At 38.9% G+C, this 21,708-nt stretch overlaps 1 protein-coding gene across 2 annotated transcripts in view; it reads right to left on the bottom strand.

Moving 5' to 3' along the window:
* fstl4 (follistatin-like 4) overlaps positions 1-21,708 on the bottom strand; it is a 314,099-nt gene that overhangs the window by 278,964 nt on the left and 13,427 nt on the right. Inside the window, exon 2 of one of the 2 annotated variants that reach the window (XM_074672211.1) lies at positions 10,061-10,220. In XM_074672211.1, the coding sequence (XP_074528312.1) occupies positions 10,061-10,210 (150 nt within the window). In that variant the 5' untranslated portion in view covers positions 10,211-10,220. Of the gene's footprint in view, positions 1-6,419; positions 6,499-10,060; positions 10,221-21,708 lie in introns of those variants that run through there. The other variant, XM_074672212.1, reaches the window with a different exon arrangement.

Genomic DNA, 21,708 nt, shown 5'->3' on the forward strand with positions numbered 1-21,708 from the left:
ATTGTCTGACTAAAATAAATTAAAAGCAGAATTTCAACAATAAAACATACCCAGCCAAAATCTCCAGTAATAACACATCTATAAAAGAGTCTAATCTCCTCAGACAGGTTGTTCCACAAGGTGAGAGCTCTGACAGAAAAGGTCAAAGGTCACCTTGGTCCTCAGCCTTGATTTTAGGACAGTGAGGAGAGTCTTGGCTGATGAACTCGGGTTACGACCAGGGACATATGGACCAAGGAGATCAGAAACAAACTTTGAAGCAAGATCAGATTTTAGGTGTAGATGGACTTCTTCTCTATTTTGGGGGGCATACAACAAATTTCTGTTTTGTTAAGTCATAAAACAGAAAACCAGCAGCAGTGTAGTAATATATTGACAGGACTGAGATCACTGGGTACGCCAGAACAGCAGCTGTCAATTAACGTTTATCATAAAGTAAAACCTTGTTTTTGACCCTTTTATAACTAATGACAACTAAACTTTTCAGAAAAAAGAGGACTTGAATACAAGGCAGCCAAATATCTTAAAATCACCACAACAACTTGACATGAGAAAAATTTCTACGAGGGGTATTAATTTTTTTTTAAATTTGACCACAGCCCATCTGGAATGACTGGAGAGACAGGTTTTTGGACCTATAATGCAGCCAGCCACGAGGGGGAGCAGTTTTTGTGGCGACCTAACTTCAAGCCAAGCAAGATGACGTCCCCTTTTTTACAGCCTATGGTGTGAATGGTTAACTGTCTGTAATATTCTCTATGTTTCTAAATTTTCATATATGGTCATACCAGAGTGTTGCTGATGTGCTCTGACTATGAAGGGTTACAGGCTGTTGCATAACTCGCACAATTTTCAAATAGGGCTGCAACTTAATTTCCCTGTTACCTGCTCACATGACACAGAGCTGACCAATCAGAGGCGAGAACCTAGTTCTAGGTCAATGCAGTAAAAGTGCAACACACAAGTTGAATTTTAAAGGTCTGCACATTTTAAAGTCCGAATTAAGTTGAACCACAAAATAACAGTGATTAATTCACTAATCAATAAAATTACTAATAGATTAGTCGACATCAAAAATAATTGTTAGTTGCAGCCCTACTTTCAACCATGTTCCCTCCTTTTCATGGTTAGAAATCTGAGTATAGCTTGCAAGCCATAGCTCTGCTAAACAGCTGAGAGGGACTAAGATGCTTGGTAATGAGTAAATAAAGTGATGATGATGATTCTGTGAAGATAAACGTGCACAGGAGAAGAAAGGAGAGGTGTCCTCTGTTTGTTTGGAAGTTTTTAAAACATCTGTTGTACGGTTTCAAAACGGTTAGATTCTGGATGTTTATCCACCGTGAGCACAGGTGAAACGGGCATTTGCTTGAGGAAACAAATGCCAAAAGGAAACAATTTTAAAATGTATTCTCATGCCGCCAGCACTATGTTATAGTTTTTCATAATTGTACTGAAAGGGAACATATATAGATCAAAAGGAGTGGGCCAAGGACCGATCCCTGTGGAACCCCAGATGTAACTTTTGATCCAATAGATTTAAAGTTGTTGATTAAAACATAACATTTTCTTTCTTTTAGGTACAATTCAGACCAATGAGTAGCAGAAATTAGGGATGCACAAATATCCAATATCCATACTGTTGTTATGGCCAGTAACCGATATTTACCAATATTGGTATTGGAAAAAAAAAAATTTAAGATGATGTGTTGAGGTAGTTCAGAGAGAAAGAGCTGCGCAATTGTGAGAAAAGACAACGGGGATCGTGGAGAGGATCAAAGGATGGCGCGCCCAGGATGAACTTGCTCAAAAAAAGTAGGTTTTGTCTGTTTTTTGGAATCAAAAACAGGAAGAGAGACATAAAAGAAGAGAGTCCACTCTTCTAAGGTAGTTTTGGTGTTTACATAGTCATAGAAAACAATATTATTTGGGTCTTGAAAGATCGTTCAAGATGCTTTAAGGTGTGGCTAGCAGCCACTGAGTAAATATATCGGCTGATACCGATATTGATACCGATATAATGTGCATCCCTAGCAGAAACATTGTCCTCTTCATCAGAATTTCATGGTCAACAGCGTCAAAGGAAGCTATAGCATGAAGCAGAACTGAAACTGTTATTTTTTGACAGTCAATGTTGATTTTAAGGTCATTCATTACTATTAATAGTTTGTATGACCTGAAAACTTCACACCTTTTGGCCCCTGACTGCCGCCACCAACAGCATTTGTTGTTTAGGACAGCAGGCAGAAAATTATACCCGAGGTTTGTGCAGGAAACAAAAGCTACCACCACAAATTTAATACAGAAGAATAAAATATTGCTCATTATACTGGTAACCATTGCACATGTTCTGCCTGCCTGAAAGAGTTTCCTCCGCAGTGAGTTCAAATCCTCAGAAGGTGTCTCACAAGGGGTGAACTAACCCTCGAGCAGTTCGACAGAGGAGGAAAGAAATAAAGCTTTATAGGAACAACTCCTAATGAAAATGTAAATGTAGCGGGGGCTTGTCCTGCTACAGAAAAATCAAAACACAGGAGAGCAGCCTGCTCTCATATTCATTCTCTTTGTTGGTGTTCCTCCAGTTTTTCTACATCCATTCTGTCTCAACCTCTTTTCTCTGTATCTAGTTAAAAATAAACCACTCCATTCCTCTTCTTTTACAAAAACATGCTGCGCTGTATTGTGTTTTGTTGCACTGGGTTCCAATGAGTTTTGGTTATTGTGCTATAACTCTGCAGATGACCTATTTATAGCATTAAAGTTAATAATTCCCTGATAGTAGGCCTTATGCACAAGCCAGTATGACGTATATCCAGTTACAAGATCCAATGGCATGTAAACTTCTGGTTACCGAAATGCGCTGTGCTACTGAATGATAATATTAAATGTTTATCATCAAATTATCCAAAAAGGTGCATTATCGTCATTGCTGTATGGTAACATTAATAGTTATACATGTTTTTAATTGTGGCCTGCTCTTTTTATGCGCAAAAGGAGATTACTTGTGATCGTACATAGGTGCCCTTTTTAAGATGGGATGCTAACTCTTTTAGCCATCTCTTAACCACTGCTGTGTGGTGTAGGAGAGATATAACACGTTGAATGGACTGAAAATGAATCTCTTGTGAGGAAGTTATGGACATTTTTTGGTGTGTTCAGAGATAAAAGTTGATATTCTGCGGGAAAAAGCTTTATCAATGTATGTCAACCGCTAGCATTTAAATGGAATTGCTGATGTACGTTAGCATCAAGCTAGTGCCAAGTGCTCTAAATCATTTTTGGAAGATTAAGAGCTATATAACATTTCGAATAGATTAAAAATGACTCTCTTGTGCAAGACTATTACACTTGTTTGTGTGTTCAGGGATGAAAGTTGACATTTTGCTGAAAAAATTAAAGTTTATCAATGTGTACTTACTGCTAGCATATCAATGCAATTTCCAAAGTTCTCTATAGCGATTTGGTAGATTTAGAGCTATATAACATGTTGAATGGATTAAAAATGACTTTTGTGCAAGATTATCACACTTGTTTGTGTGTTTATTTTGAAATTTGCTATTTTGTTGGGAAAATGAAGTTTTATCAATGTATGCTTCCTGCTAGCATATATCTTGTAAGAGAGTTAAGTATCAGTGGGCTCTCATAGCCCCATTTTTACATTAAGCTTTTTTAAAAGTACAAATATATGAAGTCAGAGGTTTATACACATGATTAAACTTACTTCAAAGTATGATTGACCTGAAGCTCTCAATTTTATACATGATAAGTCTTCTAGCTCAGGCTAGCTACTGTTGGAAAATTACCTTCAAAACTCCAAACAAATAAAAACATACATTTTAAAGCCTTTATACGACTTACTACATGGTGTTGTACTAGATACCTGGAAGATTCTCTGTATATCATTAACAGAAACTTTAGGCAACTTCAGCAAACACTGTATTTATTTAAGCTCTGCCACCATAACACGTCTACTGCCACTTTCTACCGCTTCTTTCGGTAACTGAGCCACAGTAACTTAATTATCGAAAGCTTTAAATATGCACTCTGCAGTATCATGTGGTTACACTGATCAATATGTTTTAATCCAGAGGTCACCTTTAACTTCCAGTGCCAGTTGTCAGCTGTTTGAGTTCTTTTCTGCCCGTATTGTCAGAAGGGGGAAGCCTGGGAATTTGTTTTCTGGTCCCTCGGGTCTTCAAAGGACTGCCAACTTGGCAAAGCCCCCGATGAGTCACACTCTGGAGAGACCAGGGTGTGTGCACGCTTCATTTGACAAAGAATTAGGATGACTGCAGGGCTGTGTTGGAGGTGTTTGTCTGTTTTTGCATAGGTCTTTTGACAGCGTGGTAGAGCTTTATGTTTTTTGTTATGCAGAGAACATTTGATAAAGGGTTCATTGTCACTGGCAAGTATTCTGTTTTTTCTTCACAGAGATAGCCTTTTATTCCATTCAGCATGTGAATCTCTTTTGTGCCGTCCTGATAGACGCTGCCAGATTCTATCATGTCCTCTCATTCAAAGAACATGACAATATTTTGCAGCGTTGGTCTAAAAAGTGTTGTGATTCAATGCAAAATAGTGAACTGACTTGTTTGTAGAGTCTGTAACCCTTAACAAAGTCATAATAAAATAGTAAAAGGCACAAAATACATCTTGGAGAACTCATGCCAAATTATTCACTCTGATTTATTCTGTATTTAAGCTTGATTTTCAAACTAAACTTTGCTGTTTGTTTTAATTTTGTAAATCAAATCTTGAGTTTTATGTGAAGAAACTTTCCAGACCATCTGTTAAAGATTTTGGAGGAGAGTTGCTCTGTGAAAAACAGTCATAGGATTTTAAAATCGTTGTACTCCATTCATTACTGATTACAGCGGTGGGCACAGTAGTAGAGCTGAAACGATTCCTTGAATGATTCAAGGTACTCGATTGCAAAAAATACTCAAGTAATTTTCTCCGCCTCGAGGAATCGTTTAATTTTAAAAAAGATCAAAGAGTGGTATTTCAAATAGAGCTGAGGCCATATTAAGAGAGTTTTCAGACCCCTCAAGCTACCTCTTATACAAAATAGCAACTAGCAACAAATCTAGCTTCTTTTCTGGAGTTTGGAGACGAATGGGTCATTCTACGAAACGGGTGCCATTTGGGTCCGCAACATTTGATGAGATGTACAAGGCACAAAAAATGTGTCAAAGTGTGTTCACAAATTTTGGAGCTACCAAAGTTAGTGCTCCTATTGACATGCTGTATCAGAAAATTCTATTTCTTAAAGAGAAAAATTTTCATTTGAAAAATAACTGCTCTTTAACTAAACAAAAATGTATTTTATCCGATTACTCAATTAATCGATGGGATTTTTAGAAGAATACTCGAATACTAAAATATTTGATAGCTGCAGCCCTACACAGTAGGAGCAGCAACCATAGACTGTAGAAAAACATGGACATAGCCTCTGCGACGTCATCCGTCAGTTCAATCCATGTACGCAGCCACATTTGCCATGACACCAGCTGTGAGTTTTTCTTCAAGCAGCTACAGGGCGGCCGCCGGTCACGTGACCTGAGCTGTGCCTCTGATTGGAAAATGAAACGATCCTAATAACTTCTAAACCGCAGAGACAGAAAAAATCCACTAGCCGTACAGTGTGTGCCAACAGTGAAATCAGCATTTCAAACCCAGGCGTGACTTCTGGTCTTTCTGCAGCCAGTCTCAAGCGGATTCTCAATGAACAGCAACTTTTAGCACTTCCGCAAAGTACCTTTATGGGAGCCAAAATGTGTGCTAAGGTACCCTTTTGGGTACCAGAATACATGCTAAAGTGCTCCACTGAGAGCCAGAATACATGCTAAAATACCTTCATGGGAACCAATGTGCCATAGTTCCCTCTTTGGTACCAGAACAGATGCCAAAGTGCCAATCAGACCATGTGATGGTGGGTGTTCTGTCATTTTCTGCTACCCATCAAAAACTGCTACTGTGTGGTTCTGCGCCTACGCTCTACATCATTACTGTTACGGCCATCATTTTTTGGCTCCCTGTGAGAGCTAGGAGCATTATTTGGGTTGTAATTGAATTATCAAAATACACTCCCACTCTTAATTACAGAGAAATACATCAAAACTAGCTGGGACCATTGAGGTGAATATTAATGATTTATTAATGCGTTGAGCACTGGGAGCATTATTTCATGGAGGGCAAGTTGACAATCAAAATATGCTACCCCACAATTTTCATTAAAATAGAAGAGCGCAATTAGATAGACTCAAGTATAACGGACGCAGCTAAAGGAAAAACAGCGTTAGCAAAAATCTGACAGCGCAGCAGTTCAGGCAGTGACAGTAGTTACTAAGCCCCAGGTCACGTTTTCAGCACGAGGACAACTCACGTGTCAAATATACGGCTATAAATGCCTCTTTTACCTGTGGGAAGTTGTGTCCTATCTTTGCCTGTATCTCCGTCTTTTTCAAGAGCTGAACCCTCCGTTAGCATAAATCCACCGTTAATGAGCAGAGAAACGTGACGTAGGATACCTGCAAGGAGGCACGTGCTGACTGGCAGGGGCGTGTCCGAACAGAGAACTGGGGATTATGTGAGCCCACACTCCAATATCATGTGTTTTTGCTTATTTGTATTACAGATACAGGATCGACAGGCTAAAAAAAATGAAACCGATTAAAATAAATAAATAAGATAAAACTAAACTCAAAAAATAGTTTAAATAAATAATAATTTAAAGCTAGAATTTAACTTACCAGTACTGTAATGCACCAAAGATAGAACAGTACAAGGTTTCTTGAGTTTTATTTTAAAATCCAAAATGTGTGGAATTAATATTTTTGTTTCTAATTGTGAATTACACATTTCACAACAATGGGGCACCAACTATAAAGTTGCACACACTCCAAAAAGCAATATTTCACCACATTTAGCCCTAAAACATCCCTTTTTATGCAGATTTAGAAATGTTTGTGAAATATATTATATATAAATGTTGAATGTTTTATCCAAATGTTCAATTTTATATCTAAATGTTAAAAGTTATATATAAATGTAATGTATGAATGTCATGATTCTAAATATTTAGCTACATTTCTAGATATTCAGTTTTCATTTTAAATACTAAGCTAAGATTTCTAATTATTTAGTCAAGAGTTCTAAATCTTGAGTCAAGATTTCTAAATATTTAGACAATTATTCAAGTTATCTATGACAACACTCATCAGGTCTGATTACATGTGATCCCTACGTCTCTGAATCTCTGAATGTCTACAGTGATGATAATGAACCCTATGTGCTCCAGATTCCAAACACCCACCGTTATCAAGTTCCAATGTGTACCCACACACAGTCTTTAAAGCACCCCTGACCTCCTTTTCCCTGGCTAAATCTTCGCTAGAGTAAGATAAAAGCATCTTAACACGAATGAAGCATGTGCTGTGTAATCAAGGTGAATGTATAGAGGACGCCTGCTTAAGACTGCTTAAAATGTGTTGGCTAAGGTTGAGATGAACCATAAGTAGACTTTGTTGTCTTCCATCGTTTAACTGGCAGTGAGGCCAGCCTTCAGATTGAGTACTTTTCATTTTCACTTTCAAAAAGTTGTTTTACGTCAGAGAGATGGGCAATTCAGGTAAAAGTACAATTCAACATGGTGAAATATTTGATAATCATTATAAGGCTAAACTGAAATGGCCTTTTTAATTTTTTAATTTGCATTTAATAAACGCAATGGACATCTGACCTTCTGCAAGCTCATTTCATCTATGTGTTAATTTGTTTGCGAAGAAAATTGGAGAGCTAAGGCAGAAAGCGCAGGACACAACACATTGAACATTTCTGCACCGAGGAATGGCAACATCTCAAGAAAAGTTAAGGCTGTTGGTTGTTCACTGAAGCAGCATCAACATCCAACAGATCTGCTGACACATTTGAGTTCAAGTGTGAAATGCAAGGGGTTTCAAATTCCTGGGACTTGATTTTTGGAGAAACACACAGCACTAAAAGGCACACCAACCAAAAAAACAACAACCTTCCAATAGCAGAATGCTTGTAAAAGAAGAGGAAAGCTTTAATTTCCCTGAAGGGCACTTTTAGATGAAAACGGCATGATGAAAGACGTTAATATCAAAAAAACAACATTTAATGAAAACCGCAAACCGTATTTAATCATGCAGCACCAAAACAAACACACCTTAGTGAGGAGGTAAATCTGCCTTCATCAAAGTCTCTGTAGGGTTATGTCATCAAAACCATCAGAGGAAGCAGATAGAAAATTTCAATTTGGAGGAAAGATAAAAGGCAGGGACTATTGAATCCTGTGCACAAATAGATTTTTTTCTTTCAGCTAGCATGACCAAACAATGTCCTTGTGACTTTCACAGAGTAATTGTTAACCTCTCACTCTGACAGTCGGCCCGTTTCTCCACCTGTCAATTTCCTCCTTTCTTCAGCAGTGAGAGGAGACAAAAAGGAAGTGATAAGGACTAAAGATTTCTGTATCACACTGCTAGGTAACTAGGCAACCCTCTTCTCTCAACTGCCTTACACACAGAGAGAGGTCCTTCCTCACACACAAAGGTGCAGCTCATATGGTTCACACAGCAGCCAGCCAGCAGCACCTTCAGGGGCACAGTAAGGTTGTTTCAGAGGGTGCTGCTTCAAAAGTTAAAATAACCAGAGTTAGTATCTTATATCTACACTGGTTTAATGTTTTGGGTTTTTTTTTGTATTTTAATAATGTATCTTCTCATTTGCGCTGCTTTAATCAGTTCAGCACTTTGGTCAACTAAGGTTGTTTTAAACGTGCTTTATAAATAAAGTTTGAGTCAAGTTGAGTCTTAAACTGTGCATGTGAATGGTGCATTTGATGACATCCAGTAATATAAAATGTTTTTAAGTAATTTTGAGTCAGATGTTAAGTTCACACTCCCACTAAGCGAAATATAACGTTACATCTGTACAACAGCTGTGAGATAGTTTTGAAAATATTCAACATGGGCTGTCAATTTTAACAATATATCACTGATGCATTTTGCATTCAACTGCACCAAGATACACTTTGCTTGTTCACATTAACGCAGACATTTACGATTATTTCTAAAATCAGCAATGCTTTCATCAGTAACCTGTTTTTTAGTTAGATTGCAATTCAAACCCCAAGATAATTCAGATGACATTAAATCTAAGTTAATATCCAGCACAAAATGGTTATTTAATTTAGAGATACAAAGAAAAGCAGGCCAATACTATGCCGTACAATTGAAACAAGAAAACAAGGAATAACTTTTTAACTGTGATATCTTTATGTTTATTTTTTTATATATTTATTACTTATTTTATTTAAATTAAATGTTTGTATTAATAGGACATGTGTAAATGTCGAAAATAAAGTAAACAGCATGAAAATCTGCTCAGAAATTAGCTTGTTATGAACCATTTTCAATGCACATGCCAAGGTGGCCACCAAGTCGGCTGCTACACTGCGCTGACATATCTAGTCTTCTGTATATAGCTCTGACTTTAACTGTCGCTAAATGCTTAAGTTTGAATGTTTAAATGATTGATAGGAGTGTGGACCAATGGCACTGAGCCTAAATGAGGTAAATGCCCAGCTTCAATCTATTGAACCAATCAGAGGAGCGTTTGTTCACCAGCGTGCCTCGAGTGCAGCACTGACAGCTGTAGTCAAACTGTTGCATTTCTGTTGTTTCATAAATACTCAAAGACTTTACAGATTACAGATTACTCAAGAGATACTCATTGGAGAATCAGTTTGATTTAAATAGTCAGGAGAATATACAGTGACTAGAACTTATTTTCACACTTTTGGGAGTGTTTTCATGTTGCTCAAGTACAGGATTGTAGGTCTACCTTTTTTTTTTTTTTTTCTTTTACAATAAATGAGATGTAATTGTTTAGTAAACAGCAGGATTTAGATAAAAAAAAAAACATGAAAATTCCAAGAGACAGTGGTGAGAGTGATGTAATGTATAGGAATATGAGGTGAAGCAGAAAAAGTTGATGGAAGTTTGTGAATGTGGAACCTGAAGGAGATATTTACCATGGAGTGATGTTCCTGTGAGGAGGTACGAGACATGCTGGCTGTATCCATGTTGCTCCACCTGCTGCTCTTGTGCCCTTCAGCCAGCAAGCACCCTGAGGTCCCCAGCAGAGCGGCTACAGCCAGAACCCAAACACCCAGGCTGCCCATGAGTGTCTACCTGAGGGGAAAAAATAACACACAATGAACATGTGAAAGTTCAAGGGTCACTTAGTTTTTTTTTTTTTTTTTTTTTTTTAGGAAAGAAAACATACAACATTCATTTCTACAGAATCGTCTTAGATTGCAGTGAGAGGAACACACTCACAGGTCAAAACCTAAACACTATCGAGACTGTATTTAATCTTCCTTTCATATATTTTTTCCTCAACTAATATTATTTGTGAATTTATTTTTCAATTATTGGAATGCATTTGTGCAAAATAAAAATAAATACATATAAATAAATATAAATAAATAAATAAATGAATATAAATGATAAAATAAAATAAACAAAAGTGTTTTCCACAGAGAACATAATATATATGAATGCTGGAATGAATAAATGGGACAGTGAAGAAAAAAATGAGTGTAATGCAGATCTGAAACCAGCTGCTGTTTCCACAAGAGAGAATGTCTTAAAAAAGGAAAAAACCTGACAGGCTCAATGGCGATAACACAAGCTAATGTAGATAATAGCATCTTTATCTGATATTGTTTCATGTTAAAGTCCTTTTGACAAGATTTAATAAATGCCTTGTTGTTTACAGACTTTATTGTCAAGAGCGTGCAGTACAAATACCTGAAATGATGTTCACATCTGCACACTGACAGACACAATGGAACAAACAGTGTACACTCATAATGGACACGTGCACAAACACACACAGAATAATACGGCTATGTAAACATCAAAGCCCACACTGATGGGGATAATTATCTGTATTACAAAGGACACAAAGAATCTTTTGATGCTAACAAAGAGACAAGCCTCTGAAGTCGCAAATGGTGGAGTGTGTCATGGGAGCTTAAAATATAAACGCAGAAGATCAATTTCACCGCTGTGACACATACAAACTCATTCACTGACACACAAATACATTCACACACCTCAACACACAATGAAACTCTCCTGAAACCCTTTCAAAAAACACACAAAGCATCATGACTACCTTTGGGTTTGATACTGGAGAGGAAAAAAAAACAATAACACCTGGAGAAGCTGCACCTTCACTTTTTTAAATCAAATAATTGCCTCCTTTGGGGATCATCATTTCAAGAATTACAAAGAAGGATGTGTTGAACGAAGGTAGTGTTACAAAACTGGCAAGATCCCCAGTGTTCATAGTGGGATATAACTGTGGGAACAGGATAAACTTAAGATTCAAGCAAATAAAGCCCAGTTTACACCAGGCAGTACAGTTTGGTACGTGTTTGAGTAAAGCCTGATCCTGTTCGCATTTCCACAGCCAACCGTGCCCTCTCTTGGTGGGCAGCTTGTAAGCTGGGCAATGATAGCTGTGTCAATTACGTAACAATGTGACACCATAGCAGCGTGTCCATAGACTGTATAAAACATGGACATGGTCTCCCTGACGTCACCGTCTGTTTCTGAAATGGAAATTGAAGCAGATCGGCTATCACAGCAACATTGGAAGTGGCAAGGGCTCCACGTACAGCTATAGGGCGCCTCTCAGTCACATGACCTAAGCTGTGCTTCTGGTTGGACGACCTTGCAATTTTAATATCTGCTAAACTGCCAAGTTACAAAAAAAAAAAAAAAAATCCTCGTACAGTGTGCCAATAGTGAAATTGGCTACTCAGACATGAGACGTTTTTTGAACCAGCCGATAAATAAGTTAATTTCAGCTTTGTAAAGTACTTTTTTTGGCTTGGTGTGCATGTGACTTCCTGTACTTCTGGAGCCAGACTCAAGCGGACACTTAATTGTAGTACTTCTGCATTGTCTCATATTCTTAGACCGGAAGTTGACACTTGAGCGTGACACAGTGTACGTTGCTGATAAATCCAACGAAGAAGAAAGACATAACATAGTAAACAAAGAGCAATGATGGAAGACATCCAGCGATCATCTTCTCTGTGGTTAGCATGCGGCTTTATTTCAGAGAAGACTGTGTGCCACCAGGAGAAATACAGCTAAGTGAAAATTCTTTCAACCAATCAACGGACTGTAGTGTTTCTAGCTCCACCTTCTGGGGTTAGATCGGTCTGTCTGGTGCCCAAATGGAAGGGTCCCAAAAAGTGGGGCACTACGGTTCAGTTATGTGGGGATCTGTCCTGGGATCAGTCAGTAAAAAGGCCACACAATGCCTGCTGTATCAAGGCGAACTGAACTGAACTGAACTGAACTGAACTGAACTGCTTGGTGGAAACAGGTCTTAACATAACCTAGTGATACATTAAACAACAAACTATGGAAGAAGCACTCTCCAACTTTATCCCCCCAAAAAAGAAACACAACTTTAAAATATGTTGGTGTATATTGCAGCATTTCACAGTTTGTTTTGTCCTCCAGTGTTTCAGTTTTTGTCTAAAATCCTTTTAATGTCTAACACCGTCCAATGTCCTCCACCCTCCAGCACTCAGCTCTTTGCACTGATAAGAAATATTTATTGGTGGCATCTGAGCTCTGACTTCTCGTCTAGTCTTCCTGGCTGATCCAGGTCTTTATGGCCGTACTGTGTGACACAGCAGTTTGTTAGACCTGTTTTTTTGTACTTTAAGGTAATGTGTTTATTGCTTTTACTACAGTCTTATACTTTATTATGTGGCTTTATTGTGTGTTTTACTGCAGAACCAGTCTGAGGACAAATTTCCCTCAGGGGGCCATAAAGTTTGCAATTGAACTGAAACAAGGGCACAAAAAACACATGATGCATCTCAAAGACTGAAGGTGTTTATGGCGTTCAATAAATGCAGCAGCTCTTTGTTAGAATATCAACAATCACCTTGACCTGACCTCCTCTAGTCATCTTAAACATCATTTGCTCCTATATCTCAAGCTGTTTTATCCATTGATTTTAATTTTTCAAAAACCTGCATGAATATTCAACAGCTTCTGCTGGTCACAAGATAAACTTTTAGTTTTTGTTTCAGCTTCAAGACGCAATCAAAGAATTTCAATTTTCATCTTTCTTCATTTCATCTACAGTCATTTTTGTTATAAACCCCGAGGTCCCCCACATGGGAGACTTTGAGGTCCCTTGCAGCAAAAGGCATCAAACAAAGCACTTATTATTCTCTGAGCCAATGACATCAACACCACTACTGACACCTCTGAACACATGTCACAAGTGTTTCCTTTATTATGACACCAGAAAGACTCAAATGTCTGTGTTCCCCCTGAGGTGCTTGTTTGTATTTCATTCCTGAAAGAATTAAGTAAAATTCTAAAAACTAAACTGATCTGTTGCATCTTCCTTCAGTTCTGACAGAGATTTTTCTGTCATGTTTTCACAAACAGCTTTTAATATGCCACCAGAGTTCATCTCTCATGGTCAGAGTTCCTCTTGCTAATGCTAACTATTGTTAGCTCACAAATGATTCACAGCACTTCTGCCTCCATGCAAGGAACCTGTGTCCCCGCAGCTTTATGAACCTGGAAATTGAACCTTTAAAAATAAATAAAAAATAAATAGAAAGAAAATCAAAACAAAACAAAAAAAGTTCAGCTTTCCAACCCCAGTTTTTGCTAATCAATCCGACGTTAAAAGTTTTCCTTTCTTGATTTTGATTGGTAAATGAAAGAGGTGACACTAGGAAATTGTGCTGTCAGGCCAAGCCCAATGAAACAATTGAAACGTCTGATTTTTTGATCAAAAGGAGAGAAAAGGGACAGCAAATGAGTATAAGATCTTTGCTGTGTTTATACATCGACAAGTGATGTAATCAAGATAAGACCCCAGCTGTGAATAGACACTCTTAAGCCCTGTTTCCACCAAGCAGTCCGGTTTGGTTTAGTACGGTTTGAAACAGGTTGGCTTGGTTAAGTCTGGTACTGTTTGCATTTCCACAGCCAACCGTGCCCCCTTGTGGTAGGGGGTGTGTAAGCTGAATGCTGATAGCTGCATCAGTAACATAATAGCATGACGCCGTAGCAGCGTGACACACTGTACCCCGCTAATGAATCCAACGAAGATGAAAAATGTGACACAGTAAGCAAAGAGTAACGATGGAAGACATCCTGCAATTCGTCTTCTTTGTGATTGGCATGTGGCTCTTTGTTACAAAGCGCAATCAAGCTAAATGAGAAGGCTGTGAGCCGCCAGGGGAAATGCAGCCACTGTAGCACAGTAAGTGACAATTCCTTTGACCAATTAACGATCTGCAGTGTTGTAGCTCCACCTTCTGGGATGAGATCAGTTTAGTTTGGTCCCAAAAAGTGAGATGGCTCGTCTCAGTTATTTGGGGATCTAGTCAGTGGAAATGCCATAAAATGCATGCCGTGCTGAGAAGAACTGAATGAACTGCTTGTAGGAAACGGGGCTAGAGATTTGCTCTAAGACCAACACCCAGTTAGCAGTCTGTAGTACATGGTTTTGTACAAGTTAATCTGTGACCTTTAAGACCCTCAAATCAAGTTTTTTTCTAAGTAAGAAACATATTCAGCAATGAGTACATCAAATATCCAACAAATATCAAACACAGATTTAACTAATGTTTTGGCTATTTCTTTATACCATCCAATATATGGACTATTAGTGGGCACAGGCCCTCATAGAGCAACACTCAGCATTAGCTTGGTGTTGTCTAAAGGAAATGTTGTGCTCACCTGGTAGACAGGGAGCTGTTAAACCGTGAGCACAGACTGTAAGCAAGAAGCAAACACGGTGAACCAAAGTCAGCTTAAAAACCCTGTTATACTGAGGTGATAAGTTTCAGGATCTGGCAAGAAGAGATCTCTTATAATCTGGCACCAGGACAAGTCAAGTTCAGCAAAAAGTAGATTGTAACATTTATAGGAACAGTTACTTTCAACCAATCCTTAACACACAGAGAAGCTTTAAGGTCTGTCATTGTGAGTATCACTCATGGAGGAACCACCAGCATCAGTTAGCCAGCCTCAGGCTAATGGGCCCTCACTGATGAGAGCTCACCCTTGTGAAATTAAACACCAAATGAGATCTGCCAGTCACTGTCTTAATGTGCTGCCTGGCCCTCTGGCACTGGCCCACACACAGCTCCACACAGTCATACATGAGTACACACACACATAGTCACACATAGTAACACAAACAGAGTGCTGGTGGTGGCGATTGAATGGTCCATTTTGAAATTCATCAGGAGGGAGAAAGTCTATGAGGGAGCTTTTATTTGACCAGCATGTTAAAAAGCTTAAAGGGACAGGCTTTCTCAAACCGGAGCACCTTCTGCAGCTTTGCTCACATCACACTCGTTCAGAAAGAGACTTGTGTTAAAAACCGACTCTACGTGCTAAAAGTTTAATACCCTCTACTGACACGCAAGCCCCTTCTACCTCATATCTCTCACTTTTCATGTCTTTTTCTCTGCAGCATAAATTGTCAGGACACAGAAAGTATTGTTAGAGACCTGCAGAGCCCTGTAGAGCTGCCTACAGCCAGTGTGTCTCATATTTCAGTCTCTTACGTTCAGGAAGGAAATATACTTCTATTTCTTAATAACGTTCATTTTGCAGAAATTGATTTGAAAGCCTTTTAAATTATGAACTGATCCAGTGGGTTATTATTTGAATCAGTAGCTTGCAATAATACATTCTTCAAAAATGAGAAATGGGGCGAATGAAACACAATGAAATACTAATCCATAACAGCTTCGTGATGCATTTTTATACAGATGAAGGAATACTCTTCTGCTGTCTTCCACTGCGGTCATATCAGGACCTTTCTGCTAGTACCCAGTGGGAATTGATTACAACAATCAATAGCTTCTTCAATGCACTTTTTAAAACATCATTAATAAGTGTCAAAGAAGTGTGCAATAAGTAACGATGATCATTTTACTGCTGAAGCCTGATTTATGATTCATTGGTTGTTTGTGATGCTTCCCTCTATACTGAGAATCTTCAGGAAACTACAGGATAAAAACCTTTAATGTGCACTGCTGTGGAAAAATAAAGAGCCATCTGGTAGCTATCACTTTTTAATTTAAGGCATTTCAGGGAAGATTGTATCTCATGAGGTGTTCAGATGCATCAGCTTTCTCCAGCCGGTCTTTGTATCTAGGTTGAGGTAAAATATTCATTTTCTCCCACTGCTTCAATTTAGTTAGCTGTTAACATTTCATAACGGATGCACAGATATATGAAGAACACACAAGAAGCTAAGCCTGGTATTATAAAAAAGAGGTCTCAGTCTGTTCAAGTCTTAACAGATGCCGGGGATGTGACCCCACACATGACAACAAGGGTCCAGGGTCCAGAAATGACACAAAACATTTTGCACATAAACGTTACTTCAGGCTAAATGTTGCTAGTTACTTAGCCACTCGTTACATCTATTGTAGTAGAGAAGTATGTTCATTTCTCATTGATAAATTTGATTGTAAAATGGTTCACAGACATGTTGTTGCCAAACCTAAACTGGTGCTTTTCTACTGCAGGAACTCTCCCCAGGAACTAGGAGTTACTTTCTCAGGAACTAAGTGTTATGTCTCGCTATTCAATCCAATCCAATCCAGCTAAAATAAAGTAAAATACATGGCTAACATAAGACAATAGATACAGTTCAAGTAAAACACACACACGCACACAAAACAAAACAAATCAAAACAATTAAAAAACATACAACATGATTAAAACACAATTGAAAGGTCTGGAGTGAAGCAATCAAATAAATTATTGAAAAAATATTAAATAATAAATATATAAATAAATAGAATTGAGGATTACTGTGTGTTCAAAGTCAGAGAAAAGAGATGGGTACCATAAAACCTCAGGTATCACCATTAAGCTTGTATTTGCTTCTTTAAGGAGCTGTTTTACATTTTCTGGCTAGCCCAAATGGTTGAGGAGTCACGGTAATTAAAGGAGCACTTTTAAAATCAAAACTAAAGGGTTCAACTCATATTCCACTAACTCGTTGAAAAGGACCCTAACTTTTTGCTCTGTGTTAACTATTTTCACAGTCGCTTTTTTCCCAGTTAGCTTGCGTCCTCATTGGCTCTTGTTTCGTTCCATGATAGGGCACACACAGTTGAATTCAGAGCATGTACAGACAGTGAAATGTATCATAACAACCTTGAAAATCTGGCAAAAAAAACTTTTGGTCATATCTTAAAAATCATGAGAAGGCCATTGCTGATCTTTTTCTAAAGGGGCAAAATTTTACTTTTCTAACTAGGAGGCCTGATGTTACATTTAACTCTGATTCTTCAGACATGCAGAGCCACATGACTGTAATATTCTAAAAAATAATCATAACATTTGGTACAAACTTGCAAATCAAACCTTTTAAGTGAGCACAGTATTATTCACAACACTGAACCGCTATGACTCAGCGAAAATCAAACTAAATTAGCCAAACCAAAAGAACATTTTTTATCAAGAGACTGAGTGTGCGAGTTAAACTGGCATGTAAATGAAGATTGCGTGCAGCCTTTCTTCAAAACAGCAGCAGGGGGACGGGCCTGTAGCTGGGCTTTGAGACAAACTCAAGCATTCAGAGCTCTCCTCTCTCTGCTCTCTGTCCCAGCTCTGAGGGTAGCTCAGGTAGCTTTCCTGTCACAGTTACAAATGACACATGCATTTCCAGGACGAAAATCAGTCCCCTCGGCACGCTTCCTCCCTGCAAGTTGCTGAGTGTTAAAAAAGATTACAGAAGACATAAAATAACATCTGCTAACATGCTGAGACTGTACGGTTTGCAGTTCAACACTTAAAGGAAACTCTTTTGCATACAGTGGGGGAAACTGGCTAACTGAGACTTATCTAATACTTAGTGGAGAAGCCTTTGTTTACAATGACAGCTTCCAGACGCTTCTTGTATGTTTGAACAAATCGCCCACACTGCTCAGGTGTGATTTTGGCCCATTCCTCTGCACAGTTTGTCTTTAAATCTGGAATATGCTTTGGTTCCCTCTGGTGAACCCTTTTCTTTACTTCTTTCCACAAATGCTCAATTGGATTGAAGTCAGGTGATTGACTAGGCCATTCTAACAGATTGATTTTCTTTCTTTGAAACCATTTGAGAGTCAACTTTGCCGTGTGCTTTGGATCGTTGTCCTGCTGGAAGGTCCAGCCACGTCTCATCTTCATCATCCTGGTAGACGGCACCAGACAACATTCTCCCAGGATTCTACAGGCTTGTCCAGATGCTGTTAAGCAAACTTTAAATGAGCTTCCACATGCCTTTTCTTGAGGAATGGAATCATTGTTGCCTATTGTTTTCTCTGTAACAATTGTACCTGCTGCCTCCAAGTCTTTCTGGAGCACTTTCAGGGTGTTCCTTGGCTCGTTGAGTACTCTTTTGACTATCTTTCTGACTCCCTGGTCAGAAATCTTCAAGGAGCTCCTGTGCGTGGCCTGTTGATGGTAAGGTGGTAATCAGGTTGTGAATGTCTTCAGAGAGCTCTTTGTCTTTACCCATCATGAGTTGTGTCGCATTTAACTGCTTGTTGAAAAAACAACCTTTTTTTATAGGACCATCAATTTGCTCTAGCCCAGTTGATGTTGGTTTGCACTAATTGGAAGTTTAACTAATAATTACTGACAGATTTCAGGTGGTATGGTGCATTTCCTTGCCAAAGTGTACAGCCTTTCCATGGTGTGTTGTGTCCATGGTGTTTTCCTGTGTTATCGTACTTAATTCCACATAATCATTATTTATGGACCTGAACGTTGTGATTTCTTTTCATGTGTGGATTATTTGAGTCAATACCAATGTCTGGTAGAAATTTTGTTTGAATTGCAGCTTTGGAAATAAATGTAATGAGAAAAAATTTGACATGTTCAATACTTATTTCCCCCACTGTATGAAGCACTGGATGGAGCTTCTTGGGTGATTTTTTTAACCCCTGCCAAGGTAGAAGTTTTTAAGACAGTCCAAGACAAAAGCACAAAAGAGAATTCTATATTCACAGCGGTTTATTCTAACAGTGATTCCTCATTTGCTGTGATCCACATTGTTCTTAAAGAGTTCAACATTTCCTCTGCTCACTAAGCTGCAACCCTTAAAAAGCAGAAAGTAAAGATTTGCAGCTGTCAGTCACTTTCCACAAGCAGGTGTCAGTTTTTTCCCCAAATGGTGCATGTCCCATTTTAGAACAAACCACTCCACATTCAGTTTCTCTGAGTGCTGCCCAAAAGTGATGCTCCTCTTCAGTGAAATCTCTGCTATCATCCCACGTCTGCCGGCCTATCAGCCTGCACTCAGGGTTCAAACAGCCTCTTCTGCAGACAGATGTCTATGTAGCATGAAATAAAGCCACCGAGGGGAATCGCCTTTGCCCAGAATGTTTTTCAAAACACTTGGATGCTGCGGCGTACATATTTCATTTTTGTTCCTGTGTGGTTAGGTAAGGTACTGAAGAAACCAGGGGTGTCAATCTGTCTGTCAGCCACGCATCAGGATCACACGCTCTAACCCTAGTTATCTCCCAGACACTCCAGGTGAACAGGGTACGCATCCTTTCAGGGTTCTTTCCCCCTTTATTTATTTATATCATGACAGGAAGTGTGATAAATCCCAGGATGCTCTGCAGTGGTGTTTCCTGAGGAGAATTTATACAGCACAGTAACCCAGAAAGATAAGGTTATGAACTGTCACTCTCTGTAATGTAAAAAGCTCATAAGCACTGCCCTTAAAAAGGAGACAAGGGGCTGACAGCCCACCACTCAGAGGCTGACGGGCCTTATCCAACCGCAATCCAGCAGCTCAGAGAGAAGAGGTTTTACTCTGACAGGTTGGAGCCAATTAAGAAAAGGACAGATCTAATTACTGATGACTGTGGCAGCAGAGACTACAAAGAGAAAATCAGAAGAGTTTTCAAACTTTATCAGTCTGATAGGTTTATTTCAGCAATGCGTCTGTTCAATTCCTGAAATTAGCCCACTGGTTTAAATCAGTGTCTCTATCACAGGCACATTTTAACACTCCAGCTACCTCAGACAAAATGTGAGACAACCAAAAAAAAAAACAAATAACTGAACCATTTCTTCATGTCTATAAGGACAAGGACTGGAGATTTTCATGCTTTGAATCTGAACTTTTGATTTGTGTCAACTTTGGCGCCCCCTGTGGACAAAGATGCTCATCTTATTACCGATCTAGACCTTCACAACACATCATCCAAACGGTGTGTGGTCTCGATATGCAATCATATTTTCAGGAAACGTTACTCAAACACTAGGATTTAATTATAATCTTTAGAGCTATATTATTCTAATACGTAAAAAAAATTGCAGCCCAAAAGTGCTTTTTTTTCAATTGAAAATTAAACATTACGACTGAACCGATTACTGCAAAGTAATCCGGCAGATAACAACAAAAGTTCCTGTTTGTCATTTGCACGTCACATGTGTAATACTTGAAGGAGAAACAAAAACAAAAACAAACAAACAACAAAAAAAACTTTCAAAATAAGAAACAATGTAAAGATTTTTTTTTTAAATTTGGTCCATATTGACATGATAGCATCACACAGTTGCTGCAGATTTGTCAGCTGAACATCAATGATGACAATCTCCCGTTCCACCACATCCCAAAGGTGCTCTATTGGATTGAGATCTGGGGACTGTGGAGGCCATTTGAGTACAGGGAACTCATTGTCATGTTGAAGAAACCAGTCTGAGATGATTCCAGCTTTATGACATGGAGCGTTATCCTGCTGGAAGTAGCCATCAGAAGATGGGTACACTGTGCTCATAAAGGGATGGACATGGTCAGCAACAATACTCAGGTAGGCTGTGGACTTTAAACCATGCTCAGTTGGTACTAAGGGGCCCAAAGTGAGCCAAGAAAATATCCCCCACACCATTACATCACCAGCAGCAGCCTGAACCGTTGATACAAGGCAGGATGGATCCATGCTTTCATGTTGTTGACGCCAAATTCTGACCCTACCATCTGAATGTGGAGCAGAAATCCAGACTCATCAGACCAGGCAACGTTTTTCCAATCTTCTATTGTCCAGTTTTGGTGTTGCTGTGTGAATTGTAGCCTCAGTTTCCTGTTCTTAGCTGACAGGAGGGTCACCCGGTGTGGTCTTCTGCTGCTGTAGCCCATCTGCCTCAAGGTTGGACGTGTTGTGCGTTCAGAGATGCTCTTCTGCAGACCTCGGTTGTAACCAGTGGTTATTTGAGTTACTGTTGTCTTTCTATCAGCTCCAACCAGTCTGTCCATTCTCCTCTGACCTCTGGCATCAACAAGGCATTTTGGCTCACAGAACTGCCGCTCACTGGATATTTTCTCTTTTTGGGACCATTCTCTGTAAACCCTAGAGATGGTTGTGGGTTAAAATCCCAGTAGATCAGCAGTTTCTGAAATACTCAGATCATCAACCATGCCACGTTCAAAGTCCCTTAAATCACCTTTCTTCCCCATTCTGATGCTCGGTTTGGACTGCAGCAGATCGTCTTGACCATGTCTACGTGTCTAAATGCATTGTGCTGCTGCCATGTGATTGGCTGATTAGAAATTTGCATTAACGAGCAGTTGGACATGTAAAAATGT

The sequence above is a fragment of the Halichoeres trimaculatus genome, unplaced genomic scaffold (genome assembly GCF_033239565.1).
Source record: "Halichoeres trimaculatus isolate MK-OKI-2021-1 unplaced genomic scaffold, fHalTri1.1 fHalTri1_scaffold_6, whole genome shotgun sequence".
Lineage (NCBI taxonomy): Eukaryota > Metazoa > Chordata > Actinopteri > Labriformes > Labridae > Halichoeres > Halichoeres trimaculatus.